Source organism: Diabrotica undecimpunctata, chromosome 7 (genome assembly GCF_040954645.1).
Source record: "Diabrotica undecimpunctata isolate CICGRU chromosome 7, icDiaUnde3, whole genome shotgun sequence".
Lineage (NCBI taxonomy): Eukaryota > Metazoa > Arthropoda > Insecta > Coleoptera > Chrysomelidae > Diabrotica > Diabrotica undecimpunctata.
In genome coordinates this window covers 126,329,514-126,347,918 of record NC_092809.1, presented here as the reverse complement: position 1 = coordinate 126,347,918, position 18,405 = coordinate 126,329,514, and the positions used below count along the sequence as shown (strand labels likewise).

Below are 18,405 nucleotides of genomic sequence, written 5' to 3'. Positions count from 1 at the left end.
ACTGGAAAAGAATGAGACAGGATCGGACTTGGTTCAGGCGTTCTATATGTAGGACGTTGGGCCTATCTGGGTTTACCACTTGTATTTAAATACGAATACGCACACCTACGAAACATTTGCGTCGTGACACATTTGAATCCAGCGTACAGACGCACCGCATATTTGCCTGATAGAACAAGCTCTATCTTTGCGGCGCAACATTCAGTTTTGTGGACACACAAATAGGTGTTTACAAAAATGAAGGAAAATTTGGAGTTTTGTATGTACCTATATCTTTTATTCAAGAAACACCCTTCACTATATGATCATCGGCCAGATTTTAGTAATAGAAGACAGACAGAAATAATATGGGGAAGAATAGGAAAAATATTTAATGAATCAGGTAAGTATTATTTTCGTATACCAAACTAATTTATTGACATTAGTATAGTACGAATAAATAAATTAATTAATTAAGTACTTTCTTTCTTACCAAAGGTAATAATTAGAACTAGACTATATAATTATATTGATAAGGTACCGAACCGTAGGGTTTTGTGAAATATTGACATAAATAATCGCGACATTCCACAGCATCGTCATTTGGTCTTCCGTTATGGTTGTGGTTTCTAGTATTGGAGGTATTGGGTGTCAAGTTGTGCTCAGGGATGAAATTAATTTTATCATTTATTTTGATAAAGTTGTGTAATACACAAGCGGCTTTTACAATTTTAATCGCCCTCTCTACAGAACACGATATGGGAGTTTCAAATATGCGGAATTTTGACACGAGCATTCCAAAAGCACATTCAATGATTTTTCGTCCACGGGATAAACGGTAATTATATATTCGGTGATCATTGTTTAAGATTCTTTGGCTGAAGGGTCGTATGATATTTCTACAAAAAGGAAAAGCTTCATCAGCAACAAAACAATAGTTAAATGTGCGTCCAAATTCCTCTTCGCCAGGCAATGGTGATGGATTAGGAATCTTTAGAGTATTATTTGAAAGTGCTTGGCCTAATCCTGAATGTTTAAACACCCCAGAATCATTATTTCTGCCATAATCACCCACATCTATAGATGCAAATAGTTCATTTGCATCCGAACATGCCATTAAATTAATTGAAAAACATTCTTTATAATTAAAATTATGCAGAACCGGTATTTGATGATTTCCTAATGCGGATATGTTTTCCGTCTATTGCACCTAAGCAATTGGGCAAATTCCTAAATTTTTAAAAACTGTAATGAAATATGTATCCCATCATCTGTTTTCGGTTTCTTCATATATACTAGTTGTAAAGTTTTCAATATGACATTACAGGTTTCTGTAACAATTTTTTTAATCGTCGTTTTACTCCTCATAAATACATAAGACATTGATCGAAAAGATGCTTCTGTGGCTATGTACCTGCCACAAGATAAATATGTACTCGTAATATAAATTAAAACTACGCACATTACGGGGGTGTTCATTCATTTCTGTTCCAGTATTTTAATTGAGATACTTATTACATTTTATGATTTTATTTATTTAATATTCTTATTTATTATTCTATGATTTTTAGGCAATGATTGCAGAGCCAAGTGGAAAACAATACGTTCGTCCTACATAAGAAGTGTGAACAGCAAATCCAAAAGCGGTTCTGGTGCAGGATCAAAAGAAGAATACTACCTAGCGCAGTATTTGAGATTTATAAATCCATTTACGAAGAGTCGTGCTCAGGAGAGAAATATAGGTAAATTGCACGAATCGCAAGACACACAAGACTCTACTGAAGTTGTAGTCGAGGATGTTGTATCGGAAAATAATGATAATGCCTCTGAGGAATCACATTGACAAGAGCTACATTCACAACCGCCTACACGTGCACTAGAAATAGATGCACCACATACAGAAAGTCAGCTATTTTTCCAAACTGATTTATCTTCTCCCTTCTCTTTTAACACGCAGCGAAATACGCCATTAAGCCGCTGTTTCGAAAAAAAAAACCAAGACCACTTAGTGCTGTAGATAAATGCGCCGTTTAAAACAACAGTTTAGACGGAGGTCAATATTTTTAAGTAATGGAGTAATTAATTCAGGTATAGGTTTTATAATATGATGTTGGACATTGTTGAGGCTATTCTGGTAATTAGCGTGATTGAAGGGATTTGCGGATGTTGAAGCAGCATATGAAAGTAGAAGAGATTGTTATCTTAAGGTGAGAAGAGGTTCATTGGATTCACCATATACGCTTTTGATAGGACAGGAGCGAAGCATAAACTAAAAAAAACTTTATTAAAAAATATAATAAGAGTTACAAAGAATCTTTGACTTACCAAGCATGTAAAAGTTGATTGCGAAAAAGTACACAATTAAAATAATGGTAAAAACAGACCCACTAAGTCAGTGCACGTAAAATATATTTCAAATTTAATATAGTGTTCGTTTTAGGTTTATAATTTAAACAATAAATTGTTTTACACTATAGGCATTCTGAAATTATTCTTTTGTATATTTCAAATTAAATTAAAATGTATTTTGTTTAAATTTTATGACTTTTTATCATTTATTCCATTATTATTATTTTTTTATTTCTATCTCCAATTTTCTATGTTCTCGTTTTTCTGTTCTGTTCAATTTTTAGAATCTTAGTTTTGCCACAATTAAATGTATGCTTCTTTTCATTTTCATGTTTTGTGGGGGCTGTTAAGTTTTATTTTGTGATATTTATGAGAACGTATCCTTGAGTTAAGTAGCTGACTGGTTTGTCCAATATTTACCCTATCGCAATTTTAGCAGGGAATTTGATATTCAACGTGCGATTTTGTTAATTGAGTGATTTTCGTTTTTAGTTTTGAAAAATTCCTTTTAAAAATTTGTGAGATTAGAATATCAAATGATTAAGATATTTACTATGAATGTTCATATTTTAAGGTTATGTTATGGTTTGATTAAAACTTTAATTATTTTTTACTGTATTTCAAGATATTTTGTTGTTGTTTTTAGCGGGTTTATTTCCAAATTGATCAATAAATCATTGAATTTATTTACGAAATTAAAAAATAGTTAAATTCATGTTTTAATCTTTTTAAGTGCCATTCATTTTATCCCCTAAAAGACCTCTTTTATCCCCTAAAATACCCCTTTATGTTTACTAGCCATTGTATGCCCAGATCTAAAAAATAAACTCAAAAACTATTACAGCATTCAAAAAACATATTTTAAAACACTCATTATGGCAATTTGATATAAAGGTTTCCACAAAATGTTATATAACAACTTAAACAACGAGAAAAATAATATCTTTAGTATTTAACAGGATAAAATCTCTGGCAACGAAAAAAGAATAAATTTTTTAACTTCGTAAATAAATTCAATGATTTATTGATTTATTTTGAAATAACCCTGATAAAAACAACAACAAAATATCTCGAAATACGGTAAAACAACAAAGAATATTAATCGCACAGAATGAATGTTCATAACCAAAAGTCCTTATTTATTCTTCAAATAATTTAAAAAAAACCAGTATTTACAACTTCTTATGGGACATATACACAGAAATTAGAAATGTTTGTAAATGTTTTTAAAACCCAGCCCACTTTGATGTCAGACTTAGGTAGTCCAGAGTTGAAATTCAGATATCTTGACGACCAGGTTTTTTGGTGTACGATGAAGTAGTTATAGTAGTATTTACTCTATGTAAAGTCAGATCCAGAAAAATTATTTGACAACTCAAATAACTGTCAGTGTTCATACAAATTTTAAAAGTTTCTCCACATTTTAAAGTTTAATTCCTACAGATATTAAGGTGATTGTGCTGAGGATTATACTTTTTCCAATGTCAGTTTGCCAAGCGTCGGCTTTTGAGATTCTTTGATGCCAATGCCGACCATTGGCGTGGAAATTAAGAAAAGGGATCAGTTATCAAACGCATATTTCAAGAAAAATCATATAATTTTTATTAATTTTTACATAATTATATTCAGGAAAATTTCTCAATTTTTGGGCAGAAAATGTTTAAAAAATGTTTTAAACAAATTCAAAATATCACCTTTTGTGCTCCAAAAAATATTTTTTAGGTTTTTGGGTGACTCTAAATAAGATCTATGTCATTTTTCTCAAAAGTTAATAGTTTTGGAGATATAGGCGATTTAAAATCCGAAAAATGCGATACCTAATATGCATTTTCGAGGCTTGAAAAATATGTAAATAAGTATTTTTGAGATTCAAGAGTATCTAAACTAAAGTCTCAACATTGATTTTGGTGAGAAATCGGAGCAATATTTTTCGTAGCAGAAAAAGGTGATCTTTTGAATTTGAATTGTTTCCGGCAAAAATGTCCGGCACCCTTCAACCTTCGATTTGTTTAAACGGGGCATTTTTGAATAGGACTCTTCAAAGGACAGAATCAGTTTTTTTTTTCAAATGGGAGCGGGCTCACAACATCGAATAAATAACAAATTAATTCTTTCAAATTAAAGCTTGTTAATTTTAGTGATTTATAAGAATATTGGACTTATTATTTAGTTTTTACATAAACCATAATATTTTTTTACAATTATCTGTAAATAATGGCTCATTCTGTCAGAAAATTTTAAAAGATTGTTTATCCAGCAATTAAGATAGTCAACTGAAAATTAATTTTTAAACACGGCCTACTGTTAATGCACAAACAGGGTGAATCTTCAATATTTTGCTTCGAGTTAAAGATATCTGAAAAAGTTATTTGGAAAAGATGTTCCAAATATTCTTATAACCCCACATAACAAAGTTTTATGTCAAAATTCGCACTTTTACTTTTTTCATTAATTGAAGAGCTTATTTCCAAAGTGTCTTAAATCCAAAATTTCGATTTTTTTAATTTTCTTTTTTTAAACTTTATAGATTTCTTCAAGTCTAGAATAAAGTTATATGTACCAAAACAATTTCTTATTTACCATTTAAAAGTGCATATGAAAATTGTAAAATTGTATAATTTGTATGTTAAATTTGTATGAAAATCTGTAATTTCATGGATTTCATTATATGGATTTAAGACACTTTGGAAATAAGCTCTTCAATTGTAGTCAGGATTCTAAAACGGACAGTTGACTGTCCCGAGATGCATCTTTAGACAGCCAATTGTAGATTTAGAATGGAGATTACAAATAATACTGAAAAACAAAAATTGCGAATTTTGTCATGAAATTTGGTATGTGCGGTTACAATAAGTGGAACAACTTTTCCAAATAAGTTTTTCCGATTTCTCTAACGCGAAGCAAAATATCGAAAATTTACCCTGTTTGTGGATTCGCAGTAAGCCGCTTTTAAAATTTAAATTTCAGATGACTATCTTAAAAAAATGTGCACTATCAACATGTATGACTGTGCAAAATGTCAAATCTGTATGTATTTTAGTAGCTGATATATAGAGGTGTCTTCATCTTAAATGCGACACACTTTATAATAATAAATACTAGTGTTCAAGATGCATCGCGATAGCTGTAAAGAAATTAATTAGAAGGACTGAAAAGAATCGTCAGAGTCTTCTGAAGTCGAATCGTTCCCAGGTTGGATAACTATTGGTGCTATTGCCGGTAAAACAGAATATTCGTTTTCTATTTTTACAACATGAGCTTCGCAATTTTTCCACACATCGCTATTAATGCCACTAATTATTTCTCGAATATTCTCAATGGCCATTGCGCTTAATGTTGGTGACTGATTATATTTTGGCAATCGTTTTTTTACGGTACCCCAAACCATTTCAATTGAATTAAAAATGCAATAGTATGAGGGTAATCGCAAAAGAGTATGGCCGTGCCTGCTGCAAATGGTGTCAATAACGTATTCGTTTTTAAAATTCCGACTTTTGATAATTCTAATTAATTCTTTCTTTACTGGAATCTTTTTAGGAACAGTGATGTTTTTAAGTTGCATAAATTTTAACATTTCGTCCTTTTTCGGGATATTATTAGGTATTTTATTTAATATGCGGGAATGATACGAAGCATTATCCATAACAATCACTGAATTCAGCGGAATATTGGGCAAGAGTTGTTCAACAAACCACTTTTCAAATAAATCGGCTGTCATATCTTCGTGATAATCGGCAGAAGACTTTGTTATATTTTTGGCCGACAATAGCAATGCATTAGATACAATTAGAACAATTGGATTATCAGCCATCCCAATATTTTCTTTTTTCAAACACTCATACATATTTAAGACTATTCTTTGGGATTGTACGTGCAAATCTTTATTTTTTAATTCGGAGCTTAAAAGGAGCTCTTAAAAAATGCCATCCTAGAAAAATATAATATTACTTACCTTATAATAAGCCTCCGCCTCTGCAAAAGAAAATATTTTAGGGTGTCACATAGCGAGACAAACAGGTATTCATTACTATTTATAGCTTTGCGCTTCGCTGTTGCCATAATGCATGAGTTTAAAATTAGTGAATATAACTTTAATACCATATTAATATATCTGCAATTTTTCATGTTTCCAGGTAAGGTATAAAATCAATGAAATTTGGAAAAAAATAATACAATTCTTGAAACCGTTTTTGAGAACTTGGATTCTTAAAAGTTGTCTGATTTCTTAAAAGTCGATCATTATATCTATAAAGGTATTACCGCTAAATTCACCAACATGGCAACGTCGATATGGACGGAAGGTTCAAATTCTCTCCAGACTACAATGTTGCCGATATTCGAAAATTACTTAGAGTATAAGTAATATATACAAAGTTCACGGTTGCTTTAATTCATTAGTGAAGAGTCCATGGAAATATTAGTACCTAGTTAATTAATTTATAGATATATTTTTTGAGAATATGTTCATATTATTTTTTAAGAGTGTCGTTCGTTGACTAGCAATTGAATAATAACGAATAGAGAATAGAGCATATTTTTTAAATATAACCTTAGGAATTTTAGGAAATATGTCTGACAACCTTGATTTGAAAGGCGGTCTCTTTGATACCAGAATGAGGCATGTTTATGTTGGAAAATTATTAGTGGATGTACTATACAGATATTTATTTGGGAAGTACCTATACTTTGCTATTTACTATTTTGAGATACCAATATCAGACTTCGATTGAAGCGGTCGTATTTTGCTACACTCCGACAAATTAAAAATTTAATTGATTTTAAAACCAAAGAAATAATTTATTGTGATTGTGTTTGTAGACATTCAAGTAAGTGATAACGATAAATTTGGTGTTTATTATCAATCAAATAATTACAATTCATATCTAAAACTAGCAAAGTTAATTATCCTAATACATCGTTTTGCGCTAATTGCTCAAAGCTAACTTCTACCTCCGATAGAAAGCTCCAGTGTGATGGCTGTAAGAAACCAATACACATTTCTTGTACGGATCTGTCGGTCGAGAAAAATTTTTTGATTAGAGGCGTCCCCGAACCTACAGGGGACGCATAAAAAAGATCATGATAAGAATAAAATAAATTCAGCCCTAGAAGTCATTGGATGTCAAGAAAGTCCTGTTACATTTTATAGAGTCGGTAAACCAGATCAAAATAAACGTTATCCCCGCATGATAAAAGTGATAATATATGATAATATAAATGATATATATATATATATATATATATATATATATATATATATATATATATATATATATATATATATATATATATATATATATATATATATATATATATATTAAAAAAAATATCTCAGTAAAAACTTGTTATCTGAAATATACTCTGAATAAGACGGTTGTCACTTGAATATAACAAGATGGTGCGTATCTCTAAAGTAATCTAAAGTAAAAAAAGTAAAAATACACAAAAAAGTGTTTATTACATTTACAAGATAAATTAAATAATTTACATGGTAACTAATTCTTAACAACATAAATTTACTGGCTCCACAATGTTACGGCGTCTGTCCGCAGTATTTCCCAATTTCATCCGACACACAATCGAACACTTCATATGCAACGTCGCATGTCTTGCCATCTTCTAAAAACAATACTGAATATAGAAGTTGATATTGACTTAACAATATATATATCAAATATTGTGAAACAGTAATTAATTACCTTAATGAGTTATTACACAAAGAAATGTTGAAATTGCATAACTGTTAAGGCATTTGTCACAGATTTTTTGTATTTTAGGACAAAGCATTTGTGCAATTTCTATTAAATTGATGCAACTTATACATTAGTTGTAAATATTTAAATTAAAAACAATAAATGAAAAGGTCGTAACAAGTAGTTAGCCTCCTTTGCTATTATATACATTTTAAAATTCAGTTTTGTGAAACTTCTAATATATTGGGTTAAGATTTTAACTATATTTGTTGGAGTAAAAGTTTTTTATTAAGATATTAGTAATAACGTTGATTGAATTTGGGTTATTCAATCAACGGTAATAATTAGTAAATACAGCTAGTTTTAAATGCTGGAGCGAGATGTTCCATGAAATATTTTAACGTGTAAACAATGGAAACATCTATGCAGTGGCGATAAATTGAGAAGAATTTTTTTTATTTGGAACTGCAAAATATTGTATTGTTTACTTAAACAATAAATGAAATTTCCTTTAACAAAGATTTTTTATCTTTGCAATTACATAGTACTTGGGGACATACAAAGAACTAATAGGAATTATTTTCGAGAATTGCTAAGTAGAGGAAGGTGGGGGAATATCGACCGCAGTTGTTCGGTGACCGCAGAGTAATATCGATCACTCTCAACTTTCATCTAATTGACATCGCAGTATCGCAGAGCAAAATGAATGCTCACATGTTGAACGCATCAACAACAGGTTGTGCCATGATACTATGACCACCGAACAACTCGGTCCAACTTCGGTGCTATGATATACGATAGGATCTTCCCGTAGCACAAAATCGGTCGTGTTCGCGCATGCCGTCATTGGAGAGTAGAATTTGAATTCTTGTTAAAGTTAAATGGAATTTTTATGCATTCTGTGATGAAATTATTCAATTAGCAAAATAATAATATTAAATAAAGGTTTAATAATTACAATAATCGTATACAAAAGGATATCTCCCAACTATTTATTAAAGATTATTTATTGACACATACAAAAAACTGACATTACGAACGTGCAACTCTCCAATTACGTCACGACTTATGCGCAATATCTTATCTTCTTAATCATAGTATCATGGGTTGTGCACTGGCCACGTAGTCGTTTTTCATATGCCATAGGCACTTAATGTCTAGTAAATATGTATTTTGTGGAAGATTTTTATAAGATTATGCAATCTTATAAAAAAAATTTTATAAGTATTTTAAGGTAAGGGCTCCTTTATTAGCTGAAGTCAGCATTTTAGTATTCTCAATGCATGAAAACATATTTCTAGAATACAGATATCACAAAATCATAATATAATTTCAAGTTAAATGTTTTCTAAAAAAAGTTCATGTCAACAATGAGCATACTTTCGGATAAAATCGACCATAGTGGTCGATTTTACCCCAACGTGGTCGATATTAGGTACTATAATTTTGATAGGCCTCAGTTGATATTATTATTTATTTCAGATGCCACGAACATATCACAGAAAAACAACACGGTCCTCATGGGGCGAAGAGGCGATGGAAACAGCCCTCAGCGATATAACTGACAAAATACTTTCGATTAGAGGAGCATCCAAGTTCTACAACATTCCTTATGAAACATTGCAAGACCGATTAAAAGGTCGTTTCGGGGCCAAAAATATTACACTAGGACGAAAAGCTGCCTTTACCAAGGAAGAGGAATCCGAATTTGTATCTAGAATTTTAGAACTGTCGAAGGCGTTTTTTGACCTTACGTCCCGTACCATACGTCAAATGGTTTTTGAATATGCAGGGCAAAACAAAATTAAACATCCATCTAAAATGGCAACGAAAATGTATGGAAAAGACTGGTTTTATTCATTTATGCACAGTCATATATTACCTGATTAATCGAAAATATTTGTAATTATTTTATAATATTTTTGAAGCAGTAATTGGTTAACAAGGTCAAGGTCGAAGACCAGCTGACCGACCAAGTGAAGATCATGCGAGGAGTAAGGCAAGGATGTGTGCTATCGCCGACTCTTTTCAATATATACTCTGAGGAGATTTTTAATGAAGATCTCACAAACCTAGACATGGGAATCCGAGTGAACGGTGAATACATCAATAATATCCGCTACGCCGATGACACTGTGGTACTAGCAACCAGCCTAAACGATCTGCAGGCCTTACTAGACCGAGTGCGAACTGTGAGCGTAACATACGGACTGAACCTCAATATTAAGAAAACTAAATTCATGGTTGTCAGCCGTACAAATTTAGATCCCGGGGCACTAATGGCAGGTAGCGAAGAGATCCAGAGAGTCGACAGATTCACTTACCTCGGAACTACCCTCAACGTACAATGGGACTACGTTCAAGAGATTAGATCCAGAATTGAAATGGCACGGTCTACATTTATTAAGTTGAGATCCTTGCTGTGCTGAAGTGATCTCAGTTTGGGAACCAAGATGCGGATAGTGAGGTGCTACGTTCTTCCAGTGTTACTATATGGAGTTGAAGCCTGGACACTGACGCAAGCTACTGAAAAACGAATCGAAGCCTTCGAGAAGTGGATATACAGAAGGATACTAAAAATATCTTATGTGGACCATCTCACCAACGTTGAGGTCCTACAGCGTATGACAAAAGAAAAAGAAGTGCTTAATTTAATTAAACAACGTAAGCTTGAGTACTTCGGCCACGTGATGCGGAACGAAGAAAAATATCGAATTCTTCAACTCGTTATGCAGGGTAAAGTATTTGGCAGAAGAGGACCGGGACGCCGTCGTATCTCGTGGTTGAAAAATCTCCGACAATGGTTTGGGATGACCTCAGCGGAGCTGTTTCGCAGAGCAGTCAACAAAACCATGATAGCCTTGATGATCGCCAACATCCGGACCGGATAAGGCACTGAAGAAGAAGAATTGGTTAACTGAATGAACTAAATGTCCATATAATAAGTTTCAAATTCGTAAAAGCTATAGCCAACAGTCTATAACAGTTTTGTCTTAAGTAGTCCATCTTCCCCTAGTGGATTTTAAACGAGTTTAAAGCAAATATGTTAATAAACTCAGATTCAAATAATTCACAAGAATTTCCAGCTACACCTGCTGAAGAGAAAGCAACTTGGACAGACTTCAGAAATTACGGTAAACAGTTCAAATAAAATATAATTTACCGTTTTTATCAGACTGAAGGTTATCGTGATTCCTTTTTTTAATAAACATTAAAATCTGCAAGTAGTCTTTATTATACTTATTAAGAAATTGGTTCTTACCTTCTAATGACTTCTTATTAACCAAATATTTTTTCTTGGCATCTCTGAGACATAACGTAACGGCTTCAACTGTAGCTTTAATGTATTCTTTGTGTGGAATTCCGCTAGTATATAGAGATATTAAGCCAGACTCAGTTGGAAAGCCAATTTCGTTAACCTAAAAACAATTTAAATAGGTACGTACTAAATAGTAATATTTTGCAGTGTAACTATATCAACCGAATATTTTGTGAACAATTTAAGGATGGTATGACTTTTTGCAAAAAAACCAAGCTTTCTATTTAGAGAGAATCCCAACTTTCAAAAGGGGGTACTACTATATTTAGAATTATTAGTGCTCCTTTTTTCTGTTGCATATACCCATAGATAATTCTATGAGTATGGGAAGAATACTTGGAGAAGTTTTTCTATGACCTTAAAACAATACAAGAGCCCACCATTAAAGAAAATTCAGGTCCCGAAATCCTACCAGAAGAAATAACGGAAGCCGTCAGACAAATGAAGGATGGAAAAGCACCGGGACTTGATGAAATTCCTGCAGAACTATTGAAGCTATTAGATGCAGAACAAATAAAAATAATAACTAAAATATTAAATAAAATATACAAGGCAGGAAAAATACCAGTAGAGTGGCTCAAATCGGAGTTCGTACCATTGCCCAAAAAACCAGGAGCAAAAGTTTGTGAAGATTATAGGACCATAGGGCTAATGAGCCATCTGCTGAAGCTGTTTTTAAAAGTCATCCACAAAAGAATTTACCGGAAATGCGAGGAACAAATTGCGCCCAATCAGTTTGGATTTGTGAACGCCGTTGGTACAAGGGAAGCTTTATTTAGCGTGCAGGTTTTGTTTCAGAAATATAGAGATGTCAGCTGTAATGTTTTTGCATGCCTGATTGACTACAAGAAGGCTTTCGATAGAGTCAGGCATGAACAAATGATGAAAGTGCTGAAGAGGACAGGAATTGACGAAAAAGACTTAAAAATAATAGAGAATATACAGATCAGGTCAAAATCTTAAGGGGAGTGAGACAGAGGTGCATAATTTCACCACTGATATTCAATCTGTACTTGGAGCACATTTTTAAAGAGGCTCTAAAAGATATTGATGAAGGCATCTTAATAAATGGAGTCAAGCTCAATAACCTGCGGTATGCAGATGATACAATAGTGTTTACCAATACCATAGAAGGGCTGCAAAACTTAATGAACAAAATAACGGAAACAAGTAGAAAATATAGACTGGATATAAACATCAGCAAAACCAAGCAAGGTTGGTAATGATCATCAGCAAGGAAAACATAACTGAAGCAAATCTGTATTTGAACCAAATGAGAATTGAACATATCTCACAGTACAACTATTTGGGAACTATCATCAATGAGTCGTGGGACAATACCCAAGAGGTCTCATCGTAAAGGCAACAAGTGCATTCTTGACTATAAGTTCTGTGTTCAAGAGCCATGACCTCACCCTAGAAACAAAAATAAGGCTCCTTAAATGTTATATGTACTCAGTGCTTCTGTGCGAAGTAGAAACGTGGACATTGACGGCGGAAACTCTATCAAAACTTCAGGCTTTTGAGCTAGGTCATACAGAAGGATCCTGAAGATACCATGGAAAGACAAAGTCACCAATGAAGAAGTATTGCGAAGGATGAACACAACTGCGTATTTGGTCAACATCGTGAAGAGCTGTAAGCTGCAGTACTTGGGACATATAATGAGAAATCAAGGCAGACACGAGCTACTTCAATGCATTTTGCAAGGTAAAATTGAAGGAAAAGGGGCCCCAGGACGAAGAAGAATATCCTGGCTTGCTAACCTGAGAGCATGGTATAGAAAGACCTCAACACAGCTATTTCGTATAGCAACGAATAAAGTCATCATAGCCAGAATGATCGCCAACGTTCGAAACGGACAGGCAACCTAAGAAGAAGAAATTCTAGAGTCTGATAGTCTTTCGAAGAAATTTCCCCTGACTACTGATATGGAGGTAGTGATAATGTGAAACTAGTCACGTAGTCAGTGTAACATTGTATCTCAGCTTAGCTGATCCCGTCTTGGTTAGGGTTTTCAACTCTCGTATATTAGTCAGTGTCAGTTGATAGTTTAAAGGCTACATGTTTCACAAACGCTCATTATTAATCAAGTATATTAATACTGAAGAAAACATCCTTGGTTAATGTGACAATTTATAAGTGACATATTTAAACTTTAACAGTGCTCTCGTGTGGTGTTTCTCGGACTCATGTAAATTGGACAGTGATTGGCGGTTTAGATATAAAAATGTTGCGCTAAAACTTTTGCTCAATCTTAACTTAGTTGTAGTAACGAAGTTAATTATTAAATTACTTATTATTTAATACTTCGGTTCTTATTTCCCACGTTAGTGGGTGATCCTTCGAATTGGAATTAATTACATTACTTAGTACGCTCTAAATGGTAGTAAGATCGCCATCCTGATTTGTAGAACAAATCTTACGTTTATTTCTACCAATCTGTTTATTGAAATGTTGCTTGCATTATTTCGTTGTTGTAAATTCTGCCAAATTCGTACTGCGCCACTATTTCTGTGATTCGTTCTTCTTGACTGAAGGTTATTAATTATTTAGAATAGATAATTTGGATAATGAAAACCAGGAATGATTGTATTAGTATGGATCATCATTTTATTTGCCTTTATTCCAATTTGTCTCCTCCCAGTGCTCCGTCTTCTGATTTTTCTCTCCTACTCCTTTAAAGAACGTGCAAATCAGTAATTACTGCTATTCGGTGATTGACGCCTTGACGTTGAACATGTACGAAGTATCTTAACCTATATTCTTTCATCTTGGCAACAACTGGTGTCACCCCTAGACTTCCCCTAATATACTCATTCCTAATTTTATCTTTATCTACTATTTTATCTTTGTCACTCCACTCATACATCTAAGTATTTTAATTTCCGCCACATGCATTCGTTGTTCCTTTTTCTTTTTATCTGCCTAACATTTAGTTTTGTACATTGTATTTGGTCTTATGAAAATTTTATAGAATTTTTCCTTTAGTTTCACTGGAATATTTCTATTCCAAAATACACCATTCACTTCCTTCTACTTCATTCTATTTCAGATTCATATATTTCTCCATTACTCTGTAATACCAACCTTAGGTACCCAAATCTATTACTTTTCACAATCAATTCACGATCAAAAGTTCACCACCATCATATTATTTATAGTGGTAACTCCATCGTCAACTAAACTCTATCAATCAGTAATGTCATCAACTTTGACAAACTTATATCATGATCAAGCAAACTCACAAGTTTCAGCGAATTTGATATACTTTCAACAATATAGAGTACTACCGCATTACCAACTCAATGTTCGGCAGTGCCTCAACCTCATATTTCCAAATCGGTGGATAGGGTGGCGAGGATCGATGAAATGACCAACACGATCTACTGATTTGACGCAATTAGACTTTTTATGGGAATATGTCAAAAATATTGTATACAAAACTAAACCCCTAGACTTAGCTGATTAAAATAAAAACGAATAACGCTTGGGATTAGATCGGTCACGCCTAGATGTTGAGTAACGTTAAAAATATTTCTATTTAAGATTAGGATGTTCCCAAGATATTTTACTTACCGCTTTCATCTTTCTGTATACACATTGTAGTAAACACTGAAACAAAAGAAATTCATAATAAATATTAACTGGTAATAGTAAAAACTAAAAATTGTTTTACGATTGATATTTTGTATACAGGGTGCGGAGATAAACGGATCAATTAGAAATATCTCGAGAACTAAAAGCAACTGAAACATGAAAGTTGGAATGAAGGGGGTTTGAAGAGTGACCAATTCAATGAAACTATTTTCATCTATTTGTTACTGCCGGTTATACCAGAATTTGCTTATAACTTCGTTTTTTTTTTATGGGGCACCCTGTATATTTTATAATTTTTAATTTTTGAAATATTCACGTTATTCCAAAAAATTTTTTTAATACTCCCCTATACGTATTGTGAACCATTTTTAATAATGGTTTTTATATGAAAATGACACTTTTTTACCATGTATATAAAGTCCAATATCCTCTAATGTAATTTGAATAAAAGTTTAAATTTCTTATGAACTTATTAACCACACACAGCATTATTGTTTGCAGTGTAAAGTTTGCAGTATTTTTCATTATACAGGGTGTTGTCACAATTGACATAAAACCGGCATCCTAAATTTTCGCCCAATTTCTTTTTTTCAAATAGGACACCCTGTATGTGATTCAATATTTTATAAAAATATGTTTTGCATTATCGATCCGTCAAAATCTTTCTGTCTTATGAGCAATTATTTTGAAAATAATGTGCCCCAGACCAGACGCTACAGCGACATAAATAAAAAAATTAATAGAACTTCGTTCGAAATCAATTCAGGAATATGCCAAATATTATGCTCTCTACAATTTAAAAAGCAAACATACGATAAATGAACTGACATGAGGAATCTAATAATTGCATTCCACAAGACGTCAACTTAACTAGCCAAAATCCCATTGGGATGAGATTAAATAAAGAACTTAAGTTCGTATTTACATTAAAAAGAGCAAATATGTGTTGTCTTTTAGATGTTTTTTTGAAGACTTTCGAAGTATTTTTAACTTTTTAAGAAATTTGATATTTTTTTACCATTGGGAAATTAGTGGTACCTTTCAAATTTTTGACGCAAGGAAACGTAACCATTGTAACACTTAAATTAGTTAAATTAATTTTTTTATTTTATTGTAGCATAGCTCTAAAGGCCGTATGACACTATGCATTTTCTTGTATCATTTCTTATATCGTTTCTGATATATAAAGTTATTTATGTTTTCTTGTATCGTTTCTTGCACGTACATTTGTGCTCTGTATGACACTATGCAAGTTCTTTTACCGGAAATTGTATGTGATTCGGCACATGATTGGTCGAAATTTCGACACATATAAAAATAGAACTGCAGTACCTGGAGGACCCCAAGCCAGATGCTACTGATTATTTTTTAAAAGACTGTGGTTCAAAAAAGAAAGATAAAATCTCCCAATATTAAAACTAAATTGGAAAACACAATTTTTGAACCTATTCAACAGGCTGTAATGGAAGACAGAAATAATAAATAATTTGGTTGTAATAATTTATTTGTTTTTTTTACAAATTATGTGTTTGAATGGCATGCTCTTGAAATTCTGCTCTCTTATTTGGAGATATAAAATAATCTTTAAACTCATCACGAATTTTTAAAGCGGTTATGTATTGTTTTTTTTTTTTTTAAACGGAACGGAAAAGTTATTCCGCATGCTACATAGAATGTTCGAAAGAGGACTAAATGGAGAAGAAATACCTGCGGAATGGACACAAGCATACATCACATCCATACATAAGAAAGGAAACAGGAAAAAATGTGAAAACTATAGAGGAATTAGTATAATATCGTCGGTAGGTAGACTTTACGGGAAAATTATTAAAGAAAAACTAGAAACTGAAATAATAGGACAAATTGGAGAAGACCAAGCAGGGTTCACAGTGGGAAAATCATGCCTAGATCATACGTACACATTAGAACAACTGATAGAGAAGAAAATGGCAAAAGGTAGACCGGTCCATCTGGCCTTTGTTGATCTAAAGAAAGCATATGACTCAATACCTAGAGTCTAATTGTGGGAAGCAATGAATGATCTCGGAATCCAACAAACACTAATAAAAGCAGTCAAAGCACTATACAAAGAAAACAAAGTAGCTATTAAATGTGGAAATAAAGCCTACAATCCATTTAAGACGACAAAAGGACTTCTACAAGGCTGTGCTACGTCCCCTACTCTGTTTAAAATATTCTTGGAAAAGACACTCAAACCATGGAGGAGAAAGTGCGAAGGAATGGGCATACCAGTAAGAGACGAATACCTATACACCTTAAGTTTTGCCGACGATCAAGTAGTCATCGCACAAGATGAAGAAGATCTCAGCTTTATGCTCAGAAAACTAGAAGAAGAATATAAAAACAACGGAATGGAAATAAACTTAGAGAAAACCGAATACCTAACAACAGAAAACAAGGATATGAGAAACCTAGAGATAGACGAGGGAAGACAAATAAATGGAACAGATAAATTCAAGTATTTAGGAACCATAATATCGAACCAGGGAACAACAGAAGAAGATATAAACAACAGACTGAGACAAACAAGAAACTGTATAAGACAACTAAACTCAGTGTTGTGGGATAAGAACATTACGATAAAGACAAAAAAGAGAATATATAACACCCTGACAAGAAGTATCCTGACATATGGGTCCGAAAACTGGACAATAAACAAGAGAAATAGAGGTAAAATAAGAGCAGTAGAAATGGAGTTCCTGAGGAGAAGCTGTAGACTTACAAAAAGAGACAGAATTGAAAACGCAGAGATTAAGCGGAGAATGGGAGTGCAATCAGACATAATCGACTATATAGAGGAGAAGAGACTATCCTGGTACGGCCACGTCAGAAGAGCGGACAGAGGACGCTGGATAAACAAAATCACAGAATGGAGCCCGATTGGAAGAAGAAAGAGAGGAAGACCCCGAAGGTCATTCAGAGATGAAATCGACGAGGCTATGGAGAAAAGAACCCTGCGAGATGGAGACTGGAATGACAGGGAAAATTGGAGAAAACGGTTGAGTGAAGGAAGACAGTGAAAACTGTGGAAATCCTTAGTAGTAGTAGTATGTATTGTTTTCAGTAATACATCTCCTCCTACTTTCAGTAGTTCCGATGCTATTTGATCCAATCCCTGTGATTTACTGTTTTTCAATTTGGTTACTGCTGTTCTAATCTTGGTTATTGTTGGTGGGCACTTTTCTCTAATGTCTGCTTGTATATCAAAGTCAAAGTTCTTCTCCAGCCTCCAGCCACCATTGACAGAAGTTTTACGTTTTTGCTTTTGCGGCTCTGCGCACAAATTGGCGCATTTCTTGTACAAGAAACTGCAGCGGACACAAATTCTTGTATCGTTTCTGATATAAGAACTTATACGCTTGTATGACACTAAACATTTTTTTGTTATATCAGAAACGATATAAGAAATGATGCAAGAAAATGCATAGTGTCATAAGGCCTTTA

At 33.0% G+C, this 18,405-nt stretch overlaps 1 protein-coding gene across 2 annotated transcripts in view; it reads right to left on the bottom strand.

The window, feature by feature from the left end:
* Positions 1-7,767: 7,767 nt before the first annotated feature.
* Positions 7,768-18,405, bottom strand: part of Obp73a (Odorant-binding protein 73a) — a 39,512-nt gene continuing 28,874 nt past the window's right edge. Inside the window, exons 4-6 of one of the 2 annotated variants that reach the window (XM_072539565.1) lie at positions 14,920-14,955; positions 11,284-11,440; positions 7,768-7,944 (exon numbers count right to left, since the gene is read on the bottom strand). In XM_072539565.1, the coding sequence (XP_072395666.1) occupies positions 7,862-7,944; positions 11,284-11,440; positions 14,920-14,955 (276 nt within the window). In that variant the 3' untranslated portion in view covers positions 7,768-7,861. Of the gene's footprint in view, positions 7,948-11,283; positions 11,441-14,919; positions 14,956-18,405 lie in introns of both variants that reach the window. The other variant, XM_072539564.1, reaches the window with a different exon arrangement.